A 22,446-nucleotide genomic window follows, 5' to 3' on the forward strand; every position below is an offset into this window, starting at 1 on the left:
TGAGAGAGGGGGTGGGGTTTTTTTCTTTCTATTTTTCTTTCTTTTTCTTTTTTTTGTTTTTGTTTTGGGGTGGGTGGGGGTGGGACATGTGTGGGGATGGAACAATGAAATCTAGCCGAGAGGTGAGCGGGGTGTTCACCTTTTGTGGTTAGAATTAATGTTGTTAGATGTATTTGGGAAATGTTCTGTCCTCAATTTGTTTGTATTGTTTGTCTTTTTAAAAAAATAAATAAATCAATAAAGAGAGATTGAAATCAAGATAAAGATTGCCAGGGCAGACCTGATAGGTCAGCACTCCCTTGCTTCCTCTGATCGTTTTCTGTAACAGGGGCTTAAGCCTAAATTTTATTTAAGGCTATGTTCACACTATGTTAGATTAACAGCCATTGTTTGACACAGCCATGTCAAACAAGGCCACTGTCTTACATGTTTACCCGCCCAATACTGCAGTATCGGTTGGATGAACTTTGTTCTATTATAATTGGAATGTGGACACATTCGGGTCTCCCACAATACAATTGACTATTGACCACAATGTTAAGTACGGCCGGGAGCCATACTTTACACTGTGAGCACAGACTATTTTCACCGAACTGTGGTAAAAGAAAATAGTAAGAACAACATCCATTGTTTCACATAGCCATGTCAAACAACCATCACTGTCTTACACGTTCACCCGTCCGATCCTGCAGCATCGGCCGGATGAACATCGTTTTATTTCAATTGGAATGTGGCCATATTCGGATGTGCCCACAAACATATTGACCATTGACCACAGTGTAAAGTACGGCCCAGGAGCTGTACTTTACACTAAGAGCACAGGCTATTTTCTACGGCCGCTGTTCACCGAACTGCAGCCATAGAAAATAGGCCTGTCAATTATTTTCAGCAGCCGCAGTGAACAACAGGCGCAGTGAATACAGTGTATATACACTACGGCCATTGTCCCATTCACTGCCATTTAATTACGCACTGTTAGTAAACGATGGCCGGTGTTGCATCCTCCAACAATGGCTGTTTTTTTATGAAAAAATACTGTTAGTTGTTAGTTGTTAGTCTTTTTTTTTGTGTGTGTGTGTCATAAATGTGACAAACTACAAGTGCAAATCACAAAAAGATTGTTGTATTAATGTCCTCCCCGTCATTCATACAGATTTATATGCAGGATATCAATTAAGCAATCTCATTGAGTAGTCGAAAGTTGCTCCACTTTGTGTTTTTCTATTTTTTTTCGCCATTTTATGAATATCCATAAATGGCAAATAATTGGCTTTATTTCTTTTGAAATGGTAATTTACTTGCAGAGAGCCACTGACAAATATGGCATAAAAGCTTACTTTTCATTTTCAAGGTCAGCTTAGCTTCTTCAATACATTTTTTGAACATTAATAAGAAGTAGTAAATACTCTAACTTCTGTTTTTATCTATATTAAGGGACTTCTTTTGTATATAAAAGGAACATCTAACTAGAGGATAACTTTTAAGGAAAGACCTCTAAAGGCAGGCTATACAATGACGCTAATGGCCACCACATCATCGCCCTCGTCATCAATGATTTATTCAACACAAAGCAAAACATTTCTATATTGTAAACGACTTTCAACAAATAAAAGGAAACTTTTAACTATCAAAATCGTTATAGAAAAATGTCCCTCTGTCCTTCCCGACTTCCCTCCTGCTCTGCATATTTATACTGACTTCAACGTTAAAATCTGTGCAGGTGAAGAGAAGGCAAACTTGGAAAAAGAAGAGAGATCTTTTTTTTAATTACATTTTTATTGAGGGTTTTCCAAAAACAAAAGGGCAGAGGAATCATCCAAAAAGATGACACTGACGGTGTTATAAATATATATATATATATATATATATATATATATATATATCAGAGAAAAAAGTCCAGCACCAGGTCGGCATATACCATTAAAATTCCATACTTTATTAGACAATCTTCACATAGGACAGTAATAAAAGTTTACGCGTTTCAGCGCTTCTCGCGCCTTGTTCACAACTGAAGCAACCATGCTTCAGTTGTGAACAAGGCGCGAGAAGCGCTGAAACGCGTAAACTTTTATTACTGTCCTATGTGAAGATTGTCTAATAAAGTATGGAATTTTAATGGTATATGCCGACCTGGTGCTGGACTTTTTTCTCTGGTATGCTGTGACCCTGGCTCCGGGTCTTACCGTGCACCGACGGCTATACCACAGCAGGTGAGCTGACCAACAAACAGACTTTTGCATATATATATATATATATATATATATATATATATATATATATATAAACACCATCAGTTGTCAGAACCCAAATGCAAAAGAACTAACTTAAAGACAGAGAGACAACTGGGAAGAAGTAGGAGAGGCAAAGCTAGGTTAGTGTGCACAAGAAGAGGTAAAGAGAGACCGTTTTCATATGATATGGAATTTTTAGGCATGTCTTACAGATTTTAAAACTACAGTTGACTAATGCAGGTAGTACCTGACGACTAAACAAACTCCAACCATTCTACATGATGGATGACATTTTCTCTATACTATTGTATAAGAAAGTACCCTAGGGTTTAAAAAAAAAAAAAAAAATTATAATCATACAGCATAGGTCCAAGCTACAGCATAACAAAGAGACGGGCTATGTTCACACTACGTATGAGACAGGTCGTTGTGTGACCCGGCCGGGTCACAGAACGGCCGGTCTCTGAAAAGATCATCCCGGCCGGTACTGCAGTACCAGCCAGATGATCTTTACCACTACTAAGTTCTGATGTGAACGCATCAGTGCACACCCGCATCAGTGCACACCCGCGATCAGAACTCCCCACTGCACACAATGAAGCGAGCAGCTGGAGCCGCACGCTCCATAGTGTGCACTGATATGTCAGTTTTTACGGCGCCGCTGGGGATCCCGGATGGAGTGTATAATATGTGTTGTAACAACGGCCGTGATTCATACAGAACCTACGTTGTGTGAACATAACCTCAGTCAGCAGAGGACAGCTCTACAAGATGTGACAGGAATAATAATATATATATATATATATTTATATTTTTTGTAACTCATAAATGTTATGCCCTTCTTTGCAGCTTTCCAGAGAAATTCCTTGATTTTTGTTGCATGTCTATGGTGTTCTACCAGTTCTACGGAGCAGTTGTTTATCACTTTATTGTGAAAATGTTTCTTCATTTCAGGTTTTGGCCTTCTGGACCAACAATATAACAATATACTTATTGTTGGCAATGGTCAAGAGAAGGTGTCAAATTTCAGAGTCTTTTAGATGTTTGGTGACTGGTAAAAGTTATATATCAGTGCACCTCCAATTTTACTTTGACTGCAATTTGTAGGAGCGTATGCCACGTGATCTTTCAGTATTTGGGGCTTATTGTACTGCAGTCAAACAATGAATATTTGGCTGTAACCGGCAGCAGGCATCTTGTCGGTGTTCAGTTTCCCCAATTTATGGTATTGATCTGTGCCATAGTTTAGACTTTGTTGTTATCTCAGCACATGCACTAAACATGTGATGTGTTTAGGTTCTCATTGATTATAGCACACGGAAATGTCAAATCATACACTTAAAGATCATGTGCATTGAGCCCTTCCTGATGCTGTTATCTATGACATTTTATACATATATATATATATATATATATATATATATATATATATATATATATATATATATATATATATTCTTTGTGCCATCCACCAAGTACCCCTGATCTTGCTGAAATCCTACGAAGTGACAGGCATACAATTCAGTATTTTTATTTTTAACTGTCTGTTTGTTTTTGTCTGTTTTTTTTCTTTGATTTTGTGACTTTACTTTTCAGGATGTGTTTTTAGCACCCTGTCACTACAAAGGTATAGATAACTATTGTTATCTATTTGGAGAGCACTTCTATCCTGATTATTTGCTACAGATATAGGGGGATATTTACTAACAAATCTAAAAACACAATTTTGTCAAAGATGTTTTGGCATAATTTCCAATCTAATGTGTTTAGTCAAATTTATGTAAATTGTCTAATAGCGTAGTAAATGTGTCTAAAAAATAATGGTCTTTTAATTAGTCTAATAAATTCACCTGGTTCGGCGCAGACGTAGCGATGTGCCAATATATGTGACTTTTTAAAAAATTGCACAGTTAATAAATTCAGCTAAAAAAGAATTCTGGTGCACTTTTGATCTAATTAACAACAAAAAATCTAATTCAAAAATTTGCATCTAATTTGGAAAGTCTTGTCTAAAAAAACTTCATAAATTCATATTAGATTTATTTTGAGGGCAAACCACATATATTAGACTAAAAACAGGCGCAATTAGTATGATAAATGTTCCCCATAGTTCTATTATTTTGATGTCTTGGGCTAGGCTACACTTAGTTATTTATATGGCTTCTGGATTACGCTTGGTAATTTTGGGTCTTGTTCTCTTTGCCTTATTTTGGCTTTGGTTGTGCTCATGCAGGTTTAACCCCTTAGCGACCCATGACGTATCTGATACGTGGGGTGCCGTGGGGGGTGTTCAGAGAGGGGTCCCGCCGGGACCCCGCTCTGAACGGCGCCGCTCCCAGCTGATATGTATAGCCGGGGAGCGCCTCTATTAGCCGGAGCGGGTCCCGTTGCCGCGGTGGCTAATTAAGCATCTAAATGCAGCTGTCAAATCTGACAGCTGCACTTAGATGCTTAGATCCACATGATGTCCCTGGTGTCTAGTGGGACGGATCCCCCTCCCCGCGATACGATTGCAGGGGTCAAATCCGTTCTTCTGCCTGTGCCGGGCCTCAGCGCTGACGCTGATCCCGGCTCGGCAAAAGATTGCTATGGCCTGCAGCAGGCCAAAGAAATCTATCACCGATCTGATGGATCTTTGCTATGTACATACACAGCATTAATCTCTATGAGAGATCAGTGCTTTGTATATACAAGTCCCCCAGGGGGACTTCCAGTTAAAGTAAAAATAAAAGTAAAAATGTTTTTTTATTAATAAAAAATCCCCTCCCCTATTAAAAGTCCAAATCACCCCCTTTCCCATTTTATAAATATATATAAATAAACAAATAAATAAACATATTTATTATCAATATAATTATATATTGATATATATTATATATATATACATAATTATAATCAAAGCTGATCCCTATGGCAGTTCTGAAGATAAAAAAAATTGCTGGCATTGGAATTTGGGTGAGTAACACTGCAAGGCCAGATGATTCTTTCTTCACCAAAATTCCATTTAGGTTTCACTGTATTAGTTCAGTTCATCATGGTATTGGATAAGAATTTTCTGCAATGCCAAATCTGCTGCACCCATATCTAGACTGAAATAAGCAGAGTGTTCACCAGTGCAGTGCCATTGGATGAAGGTACAGTTTAATGCAGTCATCAAAGCTGCCCTTGCTCTTCCCAACTACTGTATGTTTCAGACTATGAAAACCCCATCATGAAAGTGGAGTCGCAGATATCTTTTGGGGACTCCCAAGTCATCTGGGACTGAGGTAGATCATCCAGCTTTTCTTTACAGATGAAAGAAGCCTTCATGGAATACTTTATGACTTTTGAATGCACCATGCTCTTGAAACATGGCCACATCACTATTTAGCAACCGCACCAGGACTAATAAATTTCTCCAGTCTTTATGCATTCAGATATCTTTAAAAGGTCTCCACTTGACTACCATTAATTGCATGACCTCATGGCCTATATAGAATTATGGCTATGACCCTTTGTTTTATATATACAAATGTCTTTACATTTGGCCTGCGTGGACTATTGGACATGGCCTAAAGGGCTTTTTGGACCTATATCCTCCCAAATGACCTGTATGACTTTCATATACAGTAACATCTCCTTCCCTGGCCTAGATCCCGCACAGTAACAGCAACCATTCTGCATGGGCTAGTATCACAACACATCTTGTCGAAGGATATTAATTACCTATATAATTATTTATGCAAATTTGCATAGGTAGGCTGCGATTGACATGTCAGTGGAATGGAAGGACAGGCACTGAGGGGTCCAGGGAATCTCCGCCCCCCCCCCTTCGATTGCAATAAAGCTGCTAATTTGCATATTTAATGTCTAAAGATAACTAGAAAAAAAAATAGATTCCATCCTCTCTGTGATTTCAAACTTCATGGAAAGTCTTAGTCTCAAAAGCAACAGTCCGAGAAATAAGGTTTAGACAAGATTGACAACTGAATGTCTCAAGTAAATATCAACATGTATCTGGATGCTCAAGATGGGATAACAACGTATCCAACATAATACAGAGGTATGAAAAAGAAAAACTCATCGACAAACTTACCAAACTAAACAAGGACAGAACTGACTACCGGACCAATAACCTTAAAATCTAGCTGAAACCAAAGTCACAAATAAATGATACAAAGACACGGAAACAAGTCTTCGAAATCAAATACTGAGATAACAACCTTTTATGTACATGAGGCATCCATAAGGGCAAACATTTACCACTAAACAAAGCAATCATCTATCAACTAATAGGAAAACCCCCCACAGTTCCAATAAATCAAAAGGATACTATAATCTGAACATCCTCACACCACTAATGGTCAGGTCTCACCTAATAAAGTCCCACAGGATCTACTTGAACTTCTAAACAGCAATCCTTCCAATAAACCCAAACTCCCCACAGGACAGTTTTGAGGAGGAACATTTATTTTAGAATACTCTTCTAACTATACATACAGATTCTGTCTCCCTAATGGGCTAAACTTATGTCCTTCACACCTATTATTAATCCATTAAACATTACTACAGCTAAGTTCATTAGGATCCAACAGTTTCAGGAGTGGCAGTGTCTTTTTGTGATGACATCTTTTTATGGTTACCAGACACCCTTTTATGGTTACCAAATACAATGAACATCACTTCCATGTACCCAACGTTGGGGAAGCTTACAACATAGGAGATACAGATTGCACCAGCTTTGGGGGCCAAATGAAATGAAAAACTAAAAGGGAGAAAATTGACGAAAGGGCTCTTGACTTGTGGACCGCATTCCTGGACCTCCTGAAATACATGGAATACATAAAAAAAAAAATACATGTCAACATCAAGAATATGCTAAATTATCTATCTTCAAAACCTACAGACATGGCTACATCATCTATTCTACCCCCTGTATATATATTCCTGCAGCTCAATACACATATAAAAGACATGTCAATATCAAGATTATTCTGAGTGATCTATCTACAAAACCTACAGACATGGCTATGTCTTCTATTCTGCCCCACCCCCATTCAACATATAATTTCTAATGCCTTTGCTACTATAGGATCATATAATTTTCAAACAACTCACCACAACTCGTACCAGATACTCGTACCTTAAACAAAAATGAGCAATTAGGCCCTTTGAGGATAACGAAAAGGTTCTGTAGGATAATAAAGAGAAATGTTTTAAAGCCAAAAGCAGTGATTGCTGTGTTTTGTTGGTTGATTTGTCATTGACCCAACCAGCCAGAATCCTGCTCCACACTGACGAGGGGCTAATACCCCAAAACAGCTGTCTGTGGATGGATGCCTGCCTTGGCAAGCCCTCGTCATGTCACAATACCCGCACCTTGAGTTAGAATTTGACACAAAAGGGGCCACCTTGTTGTTTCCCTGTTTAGGTTCCAATACTACTCGCAACTGAGTGGGACTTAAAGGGATACCTAACAGGGTGGTGTGGTGCTGTCCCCATCTGGAGGCACCCCATGGCAACAGGCTAGGGATATCTGGCTATTAACGTGTTTTGAGAATCTCAAACGAAGCTCCACGGACACCTTTTTTGCATTTAAATTTTATGGGACATCAGTGGAGACTCTTGATTGAGTACTTCATTGGAACTTTTTCACTGGTCTCCTTGAGTGCAGTGATTGCTGTGTTTTGCTGGGAGAATGATTCTGACAGTACAGACTCTAGATGACCATAGACCATAATGTTCTACTATGCTGTAGCTAATAGCATAATGGATGTTTTCATCTTATGTTATTCTACAATTTGAAAAATATTGAAAATAAAACCATAGCAAAAGACAATATACCACAATCCTTTTTGTGTAAGATTTTCTAAGTGAATTGAAAACTCAATTGTTTTATACAGTGTATCTCATGTAAGTGTCTTAAAGACTAATTAGTTTACAGGCCTATCTTACAAGCTGAACAAAGCCTTTGATTTATGTCACTTATTGGATTCCTGTCTTAGAATATTGCTATACATTTATAAGCCAAATGACACCGTTTCTCTTAACTGTTTCAGCTTCTTCTTTTTTTTTCACATTCTCTTCATTATGATAATAGAACATGCCATGTTAATGGAGCTAATTTTAATGCCCTTATGTCTACTTTGTCAAGGCTTGTTGTCATCCTTATCGATTTCATGATTTTTCAACATTTTCAAGTAATTAACATCCACATACAGTATATTCCCGTCTTAACTAATCATATCTACAAATATTTACTCAACATAACTTAATTTTTTCAGATTTTTAGTTTGTACAACAATATATGAACACTAATCTTTCTGTGTCCCTGAAAAAGGAGTTTATTTACTGTGATACGGGGCAGACTTTGGAGTTGTATTAAATGCATATACGGGTAGAGAACACCTGATACAGGCGGATCCATTGTATAGAGTGGCAGGAGAGGTTTGTGACAAGTGATGTTGGCTGAAGGGGGTAGTAACTCTGCTTCCCATCATATAAGTGTGTACAGACCAGATTCCAATATTATTCCACGTGTGATATCAGGAAACAGTTTTCTTTCCTTTTTTTAAATATTTCTGCCTTTAATGTATATACCGGTGGCTCTACGGCCGTTTTGGCAAGCGGTCTTTGAGATCTACACACAGGTGACAGACAAACCAATCACACCTACGCCAATATCTTTGATCCCCTGTCCGGTTTCCGCTATACGGAAAGGTCTGCTGCGCCACTTTTTGACAGCAGCCCGCACTGTTATACCACGTCACTGGAAAGACGCAACCCCGCTCTCCATTGGTGAGTGGGTGACTGAAATGGACTTTCTGTATAGGATGGAGTCTTTGATGGCGGAGGATCAGGCCTGGGGTTCAAAGGTAGAAAAGCAGTGGCTCCACTGGACACTGTACAAAGCGAGCCCGCTCTTTGCTCAGAGACTAACATGAGCACCTGTTAAGTGAGGTGCTTTTTCCTTCGCCTTCGGAGGCGACATGGTATGCAGGCTCCTACTGCCCCACCCTTCCCCTCCTTCCCTCTCCTCCCACCCCCTACCCCCTTCTCCTTGAGTACTCTCTCTCTCTCTTTCTCTCTTCTTTTTTTTTTTTTAGTTAGGTTTATAGCTTCATATATTACGGACCTATACATACCTGGGAACATGAATGGTGTAAATTAGGGGATCGTAGACGTGTTTAACAATGTTACACCTAGCATTACATCCTGCAATCTTTACATAATGTATACAAAGTCTACAGCGGTATGCACCAATGGAATCACTTTATTTTTGGAATGTTTAATCTGCCTTCTTGGGAATGTTTCCTGTATGTCTACTTATTTTACTACTTTTCTTTGTCATCATTTTCAAAACCTTGAATAAAATCTGATTTACGAAAAAATGTTTATACCGGTGAAGGTTCAGCCACAATCGAATGGATTGAAACAAACCTCATGTGAAATACCTGGGTATTATTTATTGAGGAGTGGTAAGGGATCACTGCTCAATAAACAAGGACTCCTGACTTTTGCAGAAATCCCTGCTCCTTCCCTGATGCACCAAAAGCAAATGTATCTTATACCTATATTTTTCATTTAAAGAAATGTTTTTGTCTGGGCATGTTATATGGATAGGGGAAAACAACAGATCTTTGGGAGTCCAACTGCCCTTACCCCATCGATCCCAAGAACGGGGACACTAAATTGCCCATTCTCTATGGGGCTACCGAATGCTTCCAATCACTTAGAATACCCCTTTAATCACCTTTAAAATAGTCCTAGGGATTTATACTAAAGAAGGAGTTCCTTACACCAAAATTTAAAAGTGGGGAGGGACCCTTTGAAAAGTCTCCCAAGGAACCTAATACCCACTAATTAGCCCTGGTTACTAGTTTAATCACTGCCCCCTCCCAGACCATATGGTTCCCTTAACCCTTTCACGACCTGGGGTCATTGATGCATCAATGCCCAGGTCGTTCTTGGACAACAGCTTATGGGATCATAATGATTCCATAAGCTTATGCCCATATGTCTGCTCCCTCTCCTCTGTCCCCTGTCGCTTTTACAATCTTGTAACAGCGGCAGGAGAGAGAGGGGAGGGGGCAGAGCTCTAGAGCACATGGCAGCGCGCACTGCACAAGCCCTGCATTCCCTCCCTTCCCCCGCCGTACATCCGTAGCCAGGACATACGTAGCCAGGCCTCAGGCTTCCAGTTTCCATGGCTACCATGGGAGGTCTGCTGATCACTTCGCAGAGCCCCGATGGACACCGGGCAGAGAATTCTCCCTCTGTAGAGGAAGAATTCTCTGATAGGAGCCCTATAGATGCTGCGGTTGCGCTGACCGCAGTATCTATAGGGTTAACTCTCAGCATTGGAGCATGGCTTCAGTGCTGAGAGTTGCAGCGGGTCCCTGACTATCACTGATAGCTTGAACCCGCCACGAATGACACAGGCGCAGCTTCTGCGCCTGTGTTATCCTCGATCGTAAATTAACTTTGCTGCAGCCTCAGGCATAGGCTCTCATCTCTCATCTCCCAAATGCCCAAGGATGGCATGTCAAGAGGGGTCAGGGAACCCAAAGGAGAGATATAGACCCCCCACACACACCTTAATCCGGTCTTGGTTTTATTCAAATCGGCATTGTTTTCCATTCTATTGGGGTTCTAGTGTTAATGCCAGGAATAATAGTCGTTCAGTAAGACTATTCTACTGTAGCCGTCAGAAATACCTTAATCCTGCAGAAAACCTGATAAGTCCATTTGAAATTCAAAAGGTTTCACTGTGTTCCAAGTGAAAATAAATCCATTATACCAGTCATTACATTGTTAACAAAGGAAGCTATGATGCTAATGTGAAATGGGGGGATTTTTTAATTATTCGAGCCACCTACCAAAATTCTTTAGGTTTCACTTTTTTTTTTCCCCCTGAAAGATAATCCATCACAACAACAGAAGAAAAGAAACACTGCTTCATACAAAATGTTTTCAAGGTTTAGAATACAAATCAAAGAATAACATGGAACAACAATTTGCTATGAGAGAGCAGATTTTCACCCTGATTGCTTATAACTTGTGTGTTTGCCTTTTGTGCGGTGGTTAAAGATAACATTACACAACAATGAAAGTCTGTTTATACTGTAGCATTGTGCCGGGTATGCATTGGAAAAAAAATTAATTTCAGTTACAATACAAAGCTTAGACCTTGGTAAACCGGTTTGTAAGCCGCAGCATTGACTCGCTGCTTTCAAGGTATCCACTACATGTCACAGATTAGTTTTTTTATATATAATTTTTATTGATTTATAATATGAATAATAAGGATAACATAACAATTAATGGTGAAGAAAGATACGCACGGCTAATTATAATAACATTTAAAAGGCAGAGAATTAGTAGTAATATCAATGAACACCAGAAGCATGAAAAGGTCATTTGTGATATTTGATTAATTGGGTTTTGCACTTGTGATTAATACGTGGAGTTGAAAGCACATACACTGAGATATTTTGTAGCAAAAGAAATTATCTGAATAAACTTGTCCTGAAACAATTACTTACTGTAAATTAGATTTTTAAAAATTCAATGGTAGCTGAAATAATTTACAAAGGACATTTTGTTTAAGGCCATGATGACACATTACTTGTATACGCCAACATCCTGTCAAAATGGGATGAAGACCTATATGTGCACATACAGGCATATTTTCCATTGGCTTTAAAGGGAAACTATCAGCAGGTTAGACGAATCTAACCTGCTGGTATGTCCCTATTGCACAGGGGAGGCAGGTATGTTTCTTACCTTCCTTCCCGGTGCTGTTCTGGTGCAGTTAGTATCATGCTCCACAGTCTGTGAGACCATTAGGAACACTGCCAACCTGAATAGTGCCAGCACACCCCTTTCTAATGATAATTAATGGAGTGGGCTGGTCAGCGGCGGGCTATGGGGGTGGACAAAGCTCCTAATGGATGCCCCAGTGCTCGTAATGGTCTCACCACACTGCGATATTTTAGCAGGTTAGATTCATCTAATCTGCTGATAGTTCCCCTATAAAAGCCCAGGTGAAGCTAGCTATTGACTATTGGTAAGTTTCTGAATATAAATATGTATGTGGTCTCGGACCATAAAGCAGGGTGTATACATCGGCATCCCATTTTTGAGGAAATTGACGTATACATACAAATTAGCAAATTGTGGTTTGAATGCATTCAGCATTCAATGTGAGGGAGCGCTGATCTGCCACATCAGCACTCGCTTACTGAGCCTATTAGACAGCTCTATCATCTCTGTGATCTATAATGATACTTTATCTCCATGCTCCCTGGTGTCCTTTTAGATTCCCCCCACCCACTGCCACTAACATCCTGGCGTTGTTTTTTTTAGAAAGCCTAGCGGCATTAGTATCAGCCATAGGTGTGATGTTCAGCAGCTCCTTTCTCTCCATGTCGCCAATGCTGAAGCCGTCTCTGAAGTGACAGGCCACTCAGTCAATCACTGGCAGAGACTGGACACTGCTGTGGCCAGTGATTGTCTGAGCATCCTGTTACTGCACAGATGGCTTCTGATGTGGCACCGACAGCTACGTTGAGTGGGGAGAAGCTAGGACACCAGGAAGCGCAGAGAGAAAAAATATATAGCTTATTTTACTTTACACATTCCTAAGCCATTGGCCTCTCATTCATGATCCCTCATCCATCTAATATTAATCTCATAACTTTAAGACTAGAGATGAGCGAACCTGGAGCATGCTCGAGTCCATCCGAACCCGAACGTTCGGCATTTGAATAGTGGTGGCTGCTAAAGTTGGATAAAGCCCTAAGGCTATGTGGAAAACATGGATATAGTCATTGGCTGTATCCATGTTTTCCAGACAACCTTAGAGCTTTATCCAAGTTAGCAGCCCCCGCTAATCAAATGCCGAACATTCGGGTTCGGATGGACTAGAACCTGAACCCGGTTTGCTCATCTCTATTTAAGACCTATGCAACCAAAGAGAGATGAATATGACATATGATAATCTTTTATGGAGAATTACAAGAATTTCTAGCGAACAGCTTGGAAAAATAAATTGCAAAAGGGGAGTAAGTGCCCATGCCAATTAAATTCTTTTTATTATCTCTTTTATTGTCTCTTGGGCAATGAAGGTTGGAATTTGGTTAATATGGTCAACTAGTCTACCTTTTCTATGAATAATCATTCAATGACACTGAGAATGAAAAATACTGGTATTAACTTTTATCTTTGTCTTTATTATTTATCCCATTAGCTGTTGGACTTACTGCTTGCCCAGAACCATTTCTTCCAACCAATGGCATTAAAAATGGGGACAGATACATGGTTAATGATGTGGTATCTTTTCAATGTGAACCTGGGTACACATTGCAGGTAGGTTGGCATTGTTTATGTCTATATTAATACCAATATATTGGAAAAAAAATTCTAGGGAAAAAAGCTTTCATCTAATTGCACAATCAATCTGAAAAGTGGCACCCACCGAAATATATGGGTCCACTGTGCATCCTAAACAGATTTATTTACAAATCAGTTTATTTACAAAATGTATATGACATTGCTACAAAATATTGTGCCCTGTGCTGATATAGAGAATTCACCTTTAAAATCACTGAGCCTTGGAAAGACATACAGGTCCATAAGGAGGAGATATATAGAACACCAAATGGAGTTCAGAGTGTAATACCTAACAAGTGGCATCACAAAGACACTACAAACATGGCTCAAGATGTAATTGATAAACACTTTAGGTTTTGTTCTTTAACCCTTTCACCTGGGGTCATTGATTCCCGGAGGAGTGATCTCCGCCACTAGACACCAGGGAAGTGCTGCGTCCGGTAATCGGATGCAGCTGTCATCTTTGACAGCTGCATCTGATTACTGTATTAGCGGGCACGGCGATCGGACAGTGCCCGCTAATACCCGCGGTCCCGGGCTACAAGCGGCACCCAGGACCGCGGTGGTTCAGAGCGGGGTCACCGCGCGGCCCCGCTCTGAACTCCTCTTGCGGGCGCATGACGTCCATTGTGTGTCTATAGAGAGGGGAGGGGCTAAGAGGAGTAAGTGAGCACAGAGGAGTCCTGCACAGCACCTGCAGCACCCTGCAATCTTCTCTTAGAAAGTTTCTAGATAACCACTGACCTTTCTGACCTCTGAATACAGTTTTTTGTGCCCAGACAGTCTACAAACAGCTGACCTTCATGTCTCTTCTTCCTGCTCACTCATCTCCCTCGGCCCCTCCCCCTCCATAGGATATAATGGACACAGCAAAACCCGTCTTCACTGGCTTCTCTGCAATGAAGACGGTTTTGCCTGATAATGCACAAATAAGAAGTGAGGGGGGGGGCTTTGAAACTTTGAATATGGAAAAAGGCTTTTTTTGCCTAATAAAACCTATTATAGAGTTTCTTAAAATCGCTTATACTACTGATTTCTGTAAAAAAAAAAAATGACAGTTACACTTTAACTGTTCCGTAAATGTGAGTAGTGTACATACTTAGACAAAGCATAGCTGACAAGTTCATGCCAGGAAAGAGGTGATACTTTATTTGAACACTTAAAAAAAAAAAAAAAGTTCCTCTAACAGATCTGATGCATTTTGATGGGAGAATCTGATTTTTACTGTAAAGTAAAGTAGAGTAAAGGTGTTGGTACAGAACAAATGGATACAGAGAACTCTGATCTGACACTGCACTTTGCTTTGGGTTGTGCCATTCTGATTTTTGATATAACCCTTTTATGTTCCTGACCTGTTCTTTTTTTTTTTTAACATTAACAGGGACATTCACATATTTCATGTATGCCTGGAACAGTTCGGCGATGGAATTATCCTTCTCCTCTTTGCATTGGTAAGAATCTGTACAGTATTTTCTCAGCATTTAAACATTAAATCATTTGGGAGGAATTTATTACTCCCTGCACCTCTTTATTTTGTCCAAGCCCTGCACAAAAATTGTTGGGCAAACCTCCACTTTAAGAAAAACATTTTGTGCATATATGGAGCTTGTATAAAAATGTTGCACAATTTTGCTACTCTACACTGGCACAAGGCATTATGTTCTTAGCCTTGATTATGTTTACACTTAAAGCAAATGTACCAGCAGTACATTCATTTTAAGTTGTTGACATGGATAGAACGCTGGGAAGCTTGTGCGTCGGTCCTTTTTTTGAACCGGGCCCGGTTCCCACGTACAGTGTCATTCTATTACTGGACACCTGATTCTAATGGAGCTGCGTCATAGAAGGGAAGTGGGTTTCCTCCCACTGGTGACAGGCCAGCCCTGGCTGGTGCCCGGGAACAGAATGGCAGGCTGCAGTAATTAAAAAAGGACCACGCTACCGTCTTCCCCACTCTGAACTTAAATCAAATATACTACTGGTACATTACCTTTAAATACCCTTCGAATCAACAAAACTGTAAGAGGACAGTAAGATAGGAAATAATAGCCAAACAATAGCTAATAAAAAAACTGTGAAAAGCAAAAAAAAAAAAAAAAAAAGTGGGTGTACACTAGTGTCAAGGTCTTAGCTTAAGCAAGGCACATACAACATGTACCCCAGGTGCCAAGCAGGGCCGTATTTACCCATAGGCACCTGTAGTCCGGTGTCTAGGGCAGCACCTTGCAGGGGGACAGCATCAGGGAGCAGAGGGAAGGAAACAACTGTTTTTGTATTTATTATTTTAGTCTTTCACCTCCCGTTCAGACTTGCCAGTAAATCCGGTGTCTCTTTGGGGGGGGGGGGGGGTATGGTGATATTATTCAGTCACAGTATGGCAGCATTGTTCAGGTCTAGTATGGCTGTGATGCCTGGAGCTATTACCTACCAATCTACCAATCCTGTGATGAGAATTCCTTCAGACAATATGCAGACTGCTCTAATCATTGATTCAATGTGGAAATTTGAAATATGTTTATGTTTTAAACAGTTAAAAACCATGAAAACACTTTTTTCAGACAATGTTTCTCCATGTAGAGAAATGCATTTGGCCAAAACCACTCTCCCCCACGCTCCCCAAGATGGGACGTCTTCAGATTTAGTGCCTAGGGCAGCAGCAGTTGTCAATACGACCCTGATGCCAAGTGTCAGTGAGGGCTATATAACCAGAAGTAGAGCATTGAAAAATGTAGAAATCCTTCCATTCCATCTAAAATGTGAATAAAGAACTGATACAACCTATATCATTTTAAGCATCAGTTGCAAGACAGAAAATAATGGAAACATAAACTTAGCAGCGAAGGGTTGTGGAAGTAAACACATAGCATTGTTTTAACCTTTGGCACAGTGTAGAATACTTCATATAGACATTAGTTACTGAGAGTTTATTAAAAAGCAAATAAATAATTAGTATTATACTCAAGATAAGAAATATTGTTCCATCCAACATTGCCTTTAATGTCAAAGATGATTAATTTTGCCCAAGCAAAAGCCATGGTTAGCTGATGCTATATTAAAATGTTCTAATGCAAAACAAAAAATAATTGAAAATGCTAAGCATGGTGGAAAGCAGATTCTTGCTAAACTAGCTTTACATCTGTATAATGTTAAAGTAAAGGATTGCTATAATATAATGTCACTCAGATTCATAAGATTCATAGAAATTCCAAAAACCTTACAAATTGAAAAAGAAAATAGATTAGAAAAAAAGAACATCAAGCTGAACAGAAACATGTATCTTTAACATTGTTTTGTGCAGCTGATCCAGAGATCTCCTCCTGAATAACATGGACAATAAGTAGTCCTCTCCATTATATGCATGAGCCCAGTAGTCCTGGATATTCAGGAAACTTCGCCCACCAGCTGCTGATTGGCAGTTATCTATCCATGCTGTGTCTAATCAATTGTCAATCAACAGCTCTCCTACATATTAGGAGAACGGCTGAACAAAATTATGTAAGTAATACAACAACCAGTTCAGCATTTCTCTCAATAATTTATGTTGCCCTCATTTAAGGCAGCATAAACCTTGTGACAGATTCCCTTTGAAAAAAAAGTAGAAATTATAGAAGTGTATGAGTGCAGTGTGTAGCAGAAGGTACTGAAAGTTTTAAAGTTAACTATAAGAATTACACTAGGCAATTGCTTTAAATATTCAGTTCACTTTCAAATTGTCTTTTCTTTTAGCTAAATGTGGTGGAACATTAACAAATCTGATTGGAGTGATTTTAAGCCCTGGTTTTCCGGGAAACTACCCAAGTAACTTGGACTGCACATGGAAGATTTTATTACCAGTTGGCTATGGTATGTATCTTGATTAATGCAGTGATAATGTTTCTAAAGCTTATGAAGGGAGTAGATACTGAAACAAGCCACAGTTCACGATAATTACTGCAAAGCTAAGTCCTATTCTTCAAGATGATAAAAGTCCTGGTATCCTTAATATTACTTTTTTTTGTAAAAGACTTTACATAGATATAATTTATGCTACAGTGTATGGCTATGTTCACACAATGTATGTTTTCGTAAAAGTACGGCCGTTGTTGTAATCGGCAACAACAGCCGTACTTTTCACGAAAAGATAAGTTGCCTTATGTTCTATGGAATCCCAGCTAGAGTGTATAAACATAGTATAAGTTCCGGCTGGGATCTCTCGCGGCGCCGTAGAAAACTGGCATGTCGGTTTTCTGCGCCCGCTATTCGTTAAATAGTGGCCGCAGAAAACCCTGTCAGTGCACACTACGGAGCGAGTGGCTCTGGCCGCTCGCTCCATAGTGTGCCGTGGGGAGTTCTGATGCGAGTGCCCAGTGATGCGCCCGCATCAGAACTCTACTGCGCTAAAGATCATCCGGCTGGTACTGTAGTACCAGCCGGGATGATCTTTTCAGAGACTGGCTGTCTGTGACCCAGCTGGGTCACAGAACGGCCGATTTCTCACAGTGTGTTCACATAGCCTCTATCTAACATTGGTATATTGTGGTCAGTTTGAAATACAATGTAAAATGGGTTAAGGCCAAATATTTTCTTTAGGTTTTAATTTTGGCCCCTGACAAATATTAAAGGGTTTTTCTGGGACTTAAATATTTATAGACAATCCTTAAGGCCATAAATATCAGGGTGTCGGACTCCCACCAATAAAGCTTACTTACCAGACACAGCCCATACTTCTTTTTTTTAAGGAGAAGTCTGTCTAGGAAGTAAACAATCATTACAAGTTAACTGTCCCCGTGCCCGCACAGAGCCACATCCCATTCATGGACCCTGCCAGCTATCTTCTGTGCTCCCCACCGACTGCTCAGCCAGTCAGTGACTAGGACAGGACATTGCTGCATAGAAATATAGAAGATTGATGGCAGAAAAAGACCACTGTGTCCACCTAGTCTGACCTAGTCTGCGCTGCAGGCACTGATAGTCTTAGCAGGCTAAATCCCTCCAGTCTGTAACTAGTGAGAAGATGACAACCGTCGGGATTCGTGAGCTCCGTGATGCGGCGCAGCATGGGCACTGGGATTGGTAAGCATAGTGTGTTTTTTATTTCCCCCCACCCCCATCCCATAATGATTTTTTACTTCCCAGCCAGATTTCTCCCTTAATGAAAATTACCATGAAGCCTGCCTCTTTTTTAGCTCAGTTCACAGGACAGTGAAAATTAAGACTGTGATCAAGTATAATTATATCTGCTTTATGTGATGTTTACATCAAAGATAGTTCTTATTATACTGGAGGGAATAGCCAGATATCCCTCCAGGGAAGAAAAGTCTGTTGGCAAGGGGTGCCACCCAGTTGGGAGATCACCAAACCACTGTGATACGTAGCCCCTTAAAGAAGTCCGGCAAAATTTTTTATTAAAGTATTGTATTGTTCCCCAAAAGTTATACAAATCACCAATATACACTTATACAATATACACGGGAAATGCACATAAAGTGCTTTTTTCCTGCACTTACTACTGCATCAAGGCTTTACTTCCTGGGTAACATGGTGATGTCACTTCCTGGATAACATGGTGATGTCACTTCCTGGATAAAATGGTGATGTCACAACCTGACTCCCAGAGCTGTGCGGGCTGTGGCTGCTGGAGAGGATGATGGCAGAGGGATGCTCAGTGTCCCTCCAGTGCCCTGTGTCCCACAGTGTCCCCCTGCCATCATCCTCTCCAGCAGCCACAGCGCGCACAGCTCTGGAAGTCGGGTCGTGACATCACCATTTTATCCAGGAAGTAAAGCCTTGATGCAGTAGTAAGTGCAGGGGGAAAAAAGCACTTTTAATCATTTCCTGTAATAAGTGAATATTGGTCATTTGTAAAACTTTTGGTGGGCAATACAACACTTTAATAAAAATTTTCGACGGACTTCTCCTTTAAGTCCCACTTGGTTGTGAGTATTGGAACATAAATAGGAAAATACCAGGGTCTACCCTTTTGTGTCTAAGTCTAACTCTGTTTACGAGTATTGCAACATGACAAGGATTTACCAAAGCCAGGCATCTATCCACAGACATATATATGGATATCTGGCTATTCTCGTGTTTTGGGACTTGCAACTGAGGCTGCATGGACCCCTTTTTTGCATATTTAAATTAATAGGGGGCAATGTATCAATGGAGACTCTTTAGTGAGTACTTTGTTAGATTATTTACTGATCTTCCTGAGTTCAGTGATTTCTGTGTTTTTTTTTTGTTTTGTTTTTTGTGTGTGTGTAATAGTATTTACTATATAGGACACACAGAAGTATCCCAGCAGATGGTGGATGCTGTGATTTAGCTTATTTATTTATAAAACATACATTATTTACAGTAAGAGAGAAGCGTTTCATAAAAAAAGAGGGGGGGCTACAAAGAACGAAGGCCAATTTGAAATGCAGACCCCCAAAGGATAGGCTTTTGGTAGACAGTAGAGTCTAGGGGGGTGGTAGACCTTTTCACCTTCAACCTAGGCAGGGAAATACATATTTTTTTAAACTGGAAATCTCCAGATCACTACCTCAAGAGTAATCTCAACAGCTGGTGTGTAGATAAAAAGAAGATACCAGGATGCATTACCAAGGGGACATGCTAAATTGTATTCAGTCAGTTTATAAGATGATTAAAAGTAAGATTATAACAAGCAGTTATGTACACCTATCAGAAGTTCTCTGTATACTGAACTCTGTACTAGATGTAATAGATGTAATTTTTGTAGTTTTTATCCATATGTACATTTCCTGTAAATTTTGTTTTTTTCATAGGTGCTCACATTCAATTTGAAAATTTTTCAACTGAAGCGAATCATGACATTCTTGAAATCCAAAATGGACCTGCTCACCCAGGTTCTCAGATTGGCCAATTTAGTGGCAACGAACTTCCGTTATCTTTGCTTAGCACGACACATGAAGTTTTGATTCACTTTTTCAGTGATCACTCTGAAAATCGTCAAGGATTCAAGCTTGTTTACTTAGGTAAGATACTCTAGTTTTCACATTATGTTCACATTCTTCCGTTCAGAATAATATTGAAGAGATATTCTGATAAATTACATTTATGTAGATGGGAGTCTGATGACCTTTACCCCCTCTGTGGGTTCTGCGACCCTATTATTGCACTGAACATTGTGGCCACAAAAGCTGGAAGCACCACTGGGTATATAAAAACGAAAGAATTCAGAACATACCTTTGTTACATCTGTGTGTGTTTTTATTGTCATAATAATGTCTGTTTTCGGGCTGGGAATAGTGTCAAGGAAGCAAGTCCTAGCACCGCTACACCTCAGCTTGGTAAGTGTTCAGGGGATAACAGATTTGCTTCAAAGGTTCACTGTCATTATTAATAATTTTTGACATGTCATTGGGTCTCACAGTGGGTCTCACAGTGGATAAGAAGATACAGCTGTTTTCACATGGCCAAAGCAACGGACAGTGTAATACTGCCTGCTGCCAGGTGGTGTTCGACACGTTCCTGCAGCCAGTACTGCTGTATTGGCTGTAGGAACATTACTTTTTTTTTTTTACAACCGAATTGCTGGCACTGTTGGGTGTGCCCGCAAATCAATTAACCATTCACTACAATGTAAAGTACGGCTGCCAGCTGTACTTTACATTGTTTGAACAGCTATTGTTTCCAGACCCTGTTCGGCGAACAGCGTCTGGAAATAATAGGCATGTTCATTATTTTAACGCCCGTTCTTTAGAAAATAAGAATGTTAATTGCATTTAATTCAATTAACCCTTAATTTTATTTCAATCATCGTCCATTCTTTTTCTTTTTTTTTTAAAGCCTTTGTTTGTTGGTTCCAATCCTGACTTTGGTTAAAAATACTGACCAAAATAATATGTGTGAACATAGCCTACGGCTATGTTCACACAACGTTTTTTAATCTCCGTTTAAAATGACGTCCGTCATTTTTAATCTAAAATATCGTCCGTTATTTAGCTGTCTTGCCTCCGCTTAGTGCAATGACGGCTGTTGGTACATTATTTTAGTTTGGGGTTACTCATTGACCTTTGGGTGCTGCTTAATTAAAAAGTCCATTGAATTTAATATTAAAAACGGAGAAAGAACGGTGACAGAAGAAAAACTGCGTGTGAACAACTAATAAAAAACGTCCGCTGTTTGCAAAAGACGTCCGAAAATAATGATCATGTTCATTTTTTTTACGTCTGCGGCAAAAACGTCCGTTATTCAATGCATTGTACGCATTGGACGTCCGTCTTCCCATTGACTTCAGTGCATTGCCATTGCAGTCAGTTAAATCGCAGCAAAAACGGACGTTATTTTAAATATCAAAATCGTCCGCCTTTTCTTTATTTTTGACGTTGTGTGAATCAATGACAATTGGAGCAATATGTAAAAAGGGTTAATAATATAACGAACGCCTTACTAATCTGCTTCTTATCTCACATCTTCAGCATTTTGTTTTGCTATATTGTTTTAAATAAGTAATTGAATCTAATTATATGTTTTCGCTTTTGCCTATATCCCAGACTATTTAATAAGCACTTACATTATATTATCCTTTTGGTATCTTCACAATAATCTATTTAATTCATATGGGAAGGACAAGAACATTTTGTGCTTCGGTAAAAGCTGAAAACATGCTGTTTTATGAGGCTTCTTGTTTTTATGGCTCACGCTTCACAAATTCATGTGACTGCTTTGAGGATATTTATATTTTACTAGTTTTATAAATCTAACATTTCTAATCACGGTCGTCAGTGATACTGTATAAAGTTATCCTTTAAACGTACATTTGATTTACCAGCTGCCATAGTTTGAGAAAAGATATTTTTTAAAGAACTGGTGTAAATACTCTGCCCGGAATAATGTGAAA

General features: G+C 39.6%; 1 protein-coding gene across 1 annotated transcript in view; it reads left to right on the plus strand.

Annotated features, from left to right (window-relative positions):
* CSMD1 (CUB and Sushi multiple domains 1) overlaps positions 1–22,446 on the plus strand; it is a 946,348-nt gene that overhangs the window by 791,449 nt on the left and 132,453 nt on the right. The window contains exons 38-41 of the mRNA XM_069973446.1: positions 13,462–13,580; positions 14,986–15,055; positions 17,331–17,447; positions 20,369–20,578. Coding sequence (XP_069829547.1) covers positions 13,462–13,580; positions 14,986–15,055; positions 17,331–17,447; positions 20,369–20,578 — 516 coding nt within the window. The remainder of the gene's footprint in view (positions 1–13,461; positions 13,581–14,985; positions 15,056–17,330; positions 17,448–20,368; positions 20,579–22,446) is intronic.

This window comes from Dendropsophus ebraccatus, chromosome 6, assembly GCF_027789765.1.
Source record: "Dendropsophus ebraccatus isolate aDenEbr1 chromosome 6, aDenEbr1.pat, whole genome shotgun sequence".
Taxonomy (NCBI): Eukaryota; Metazoa; Chordata; class Amphibia; order Anura; family Hylidae; genus Dendropsophus; species Dendropsophus ebraccatus.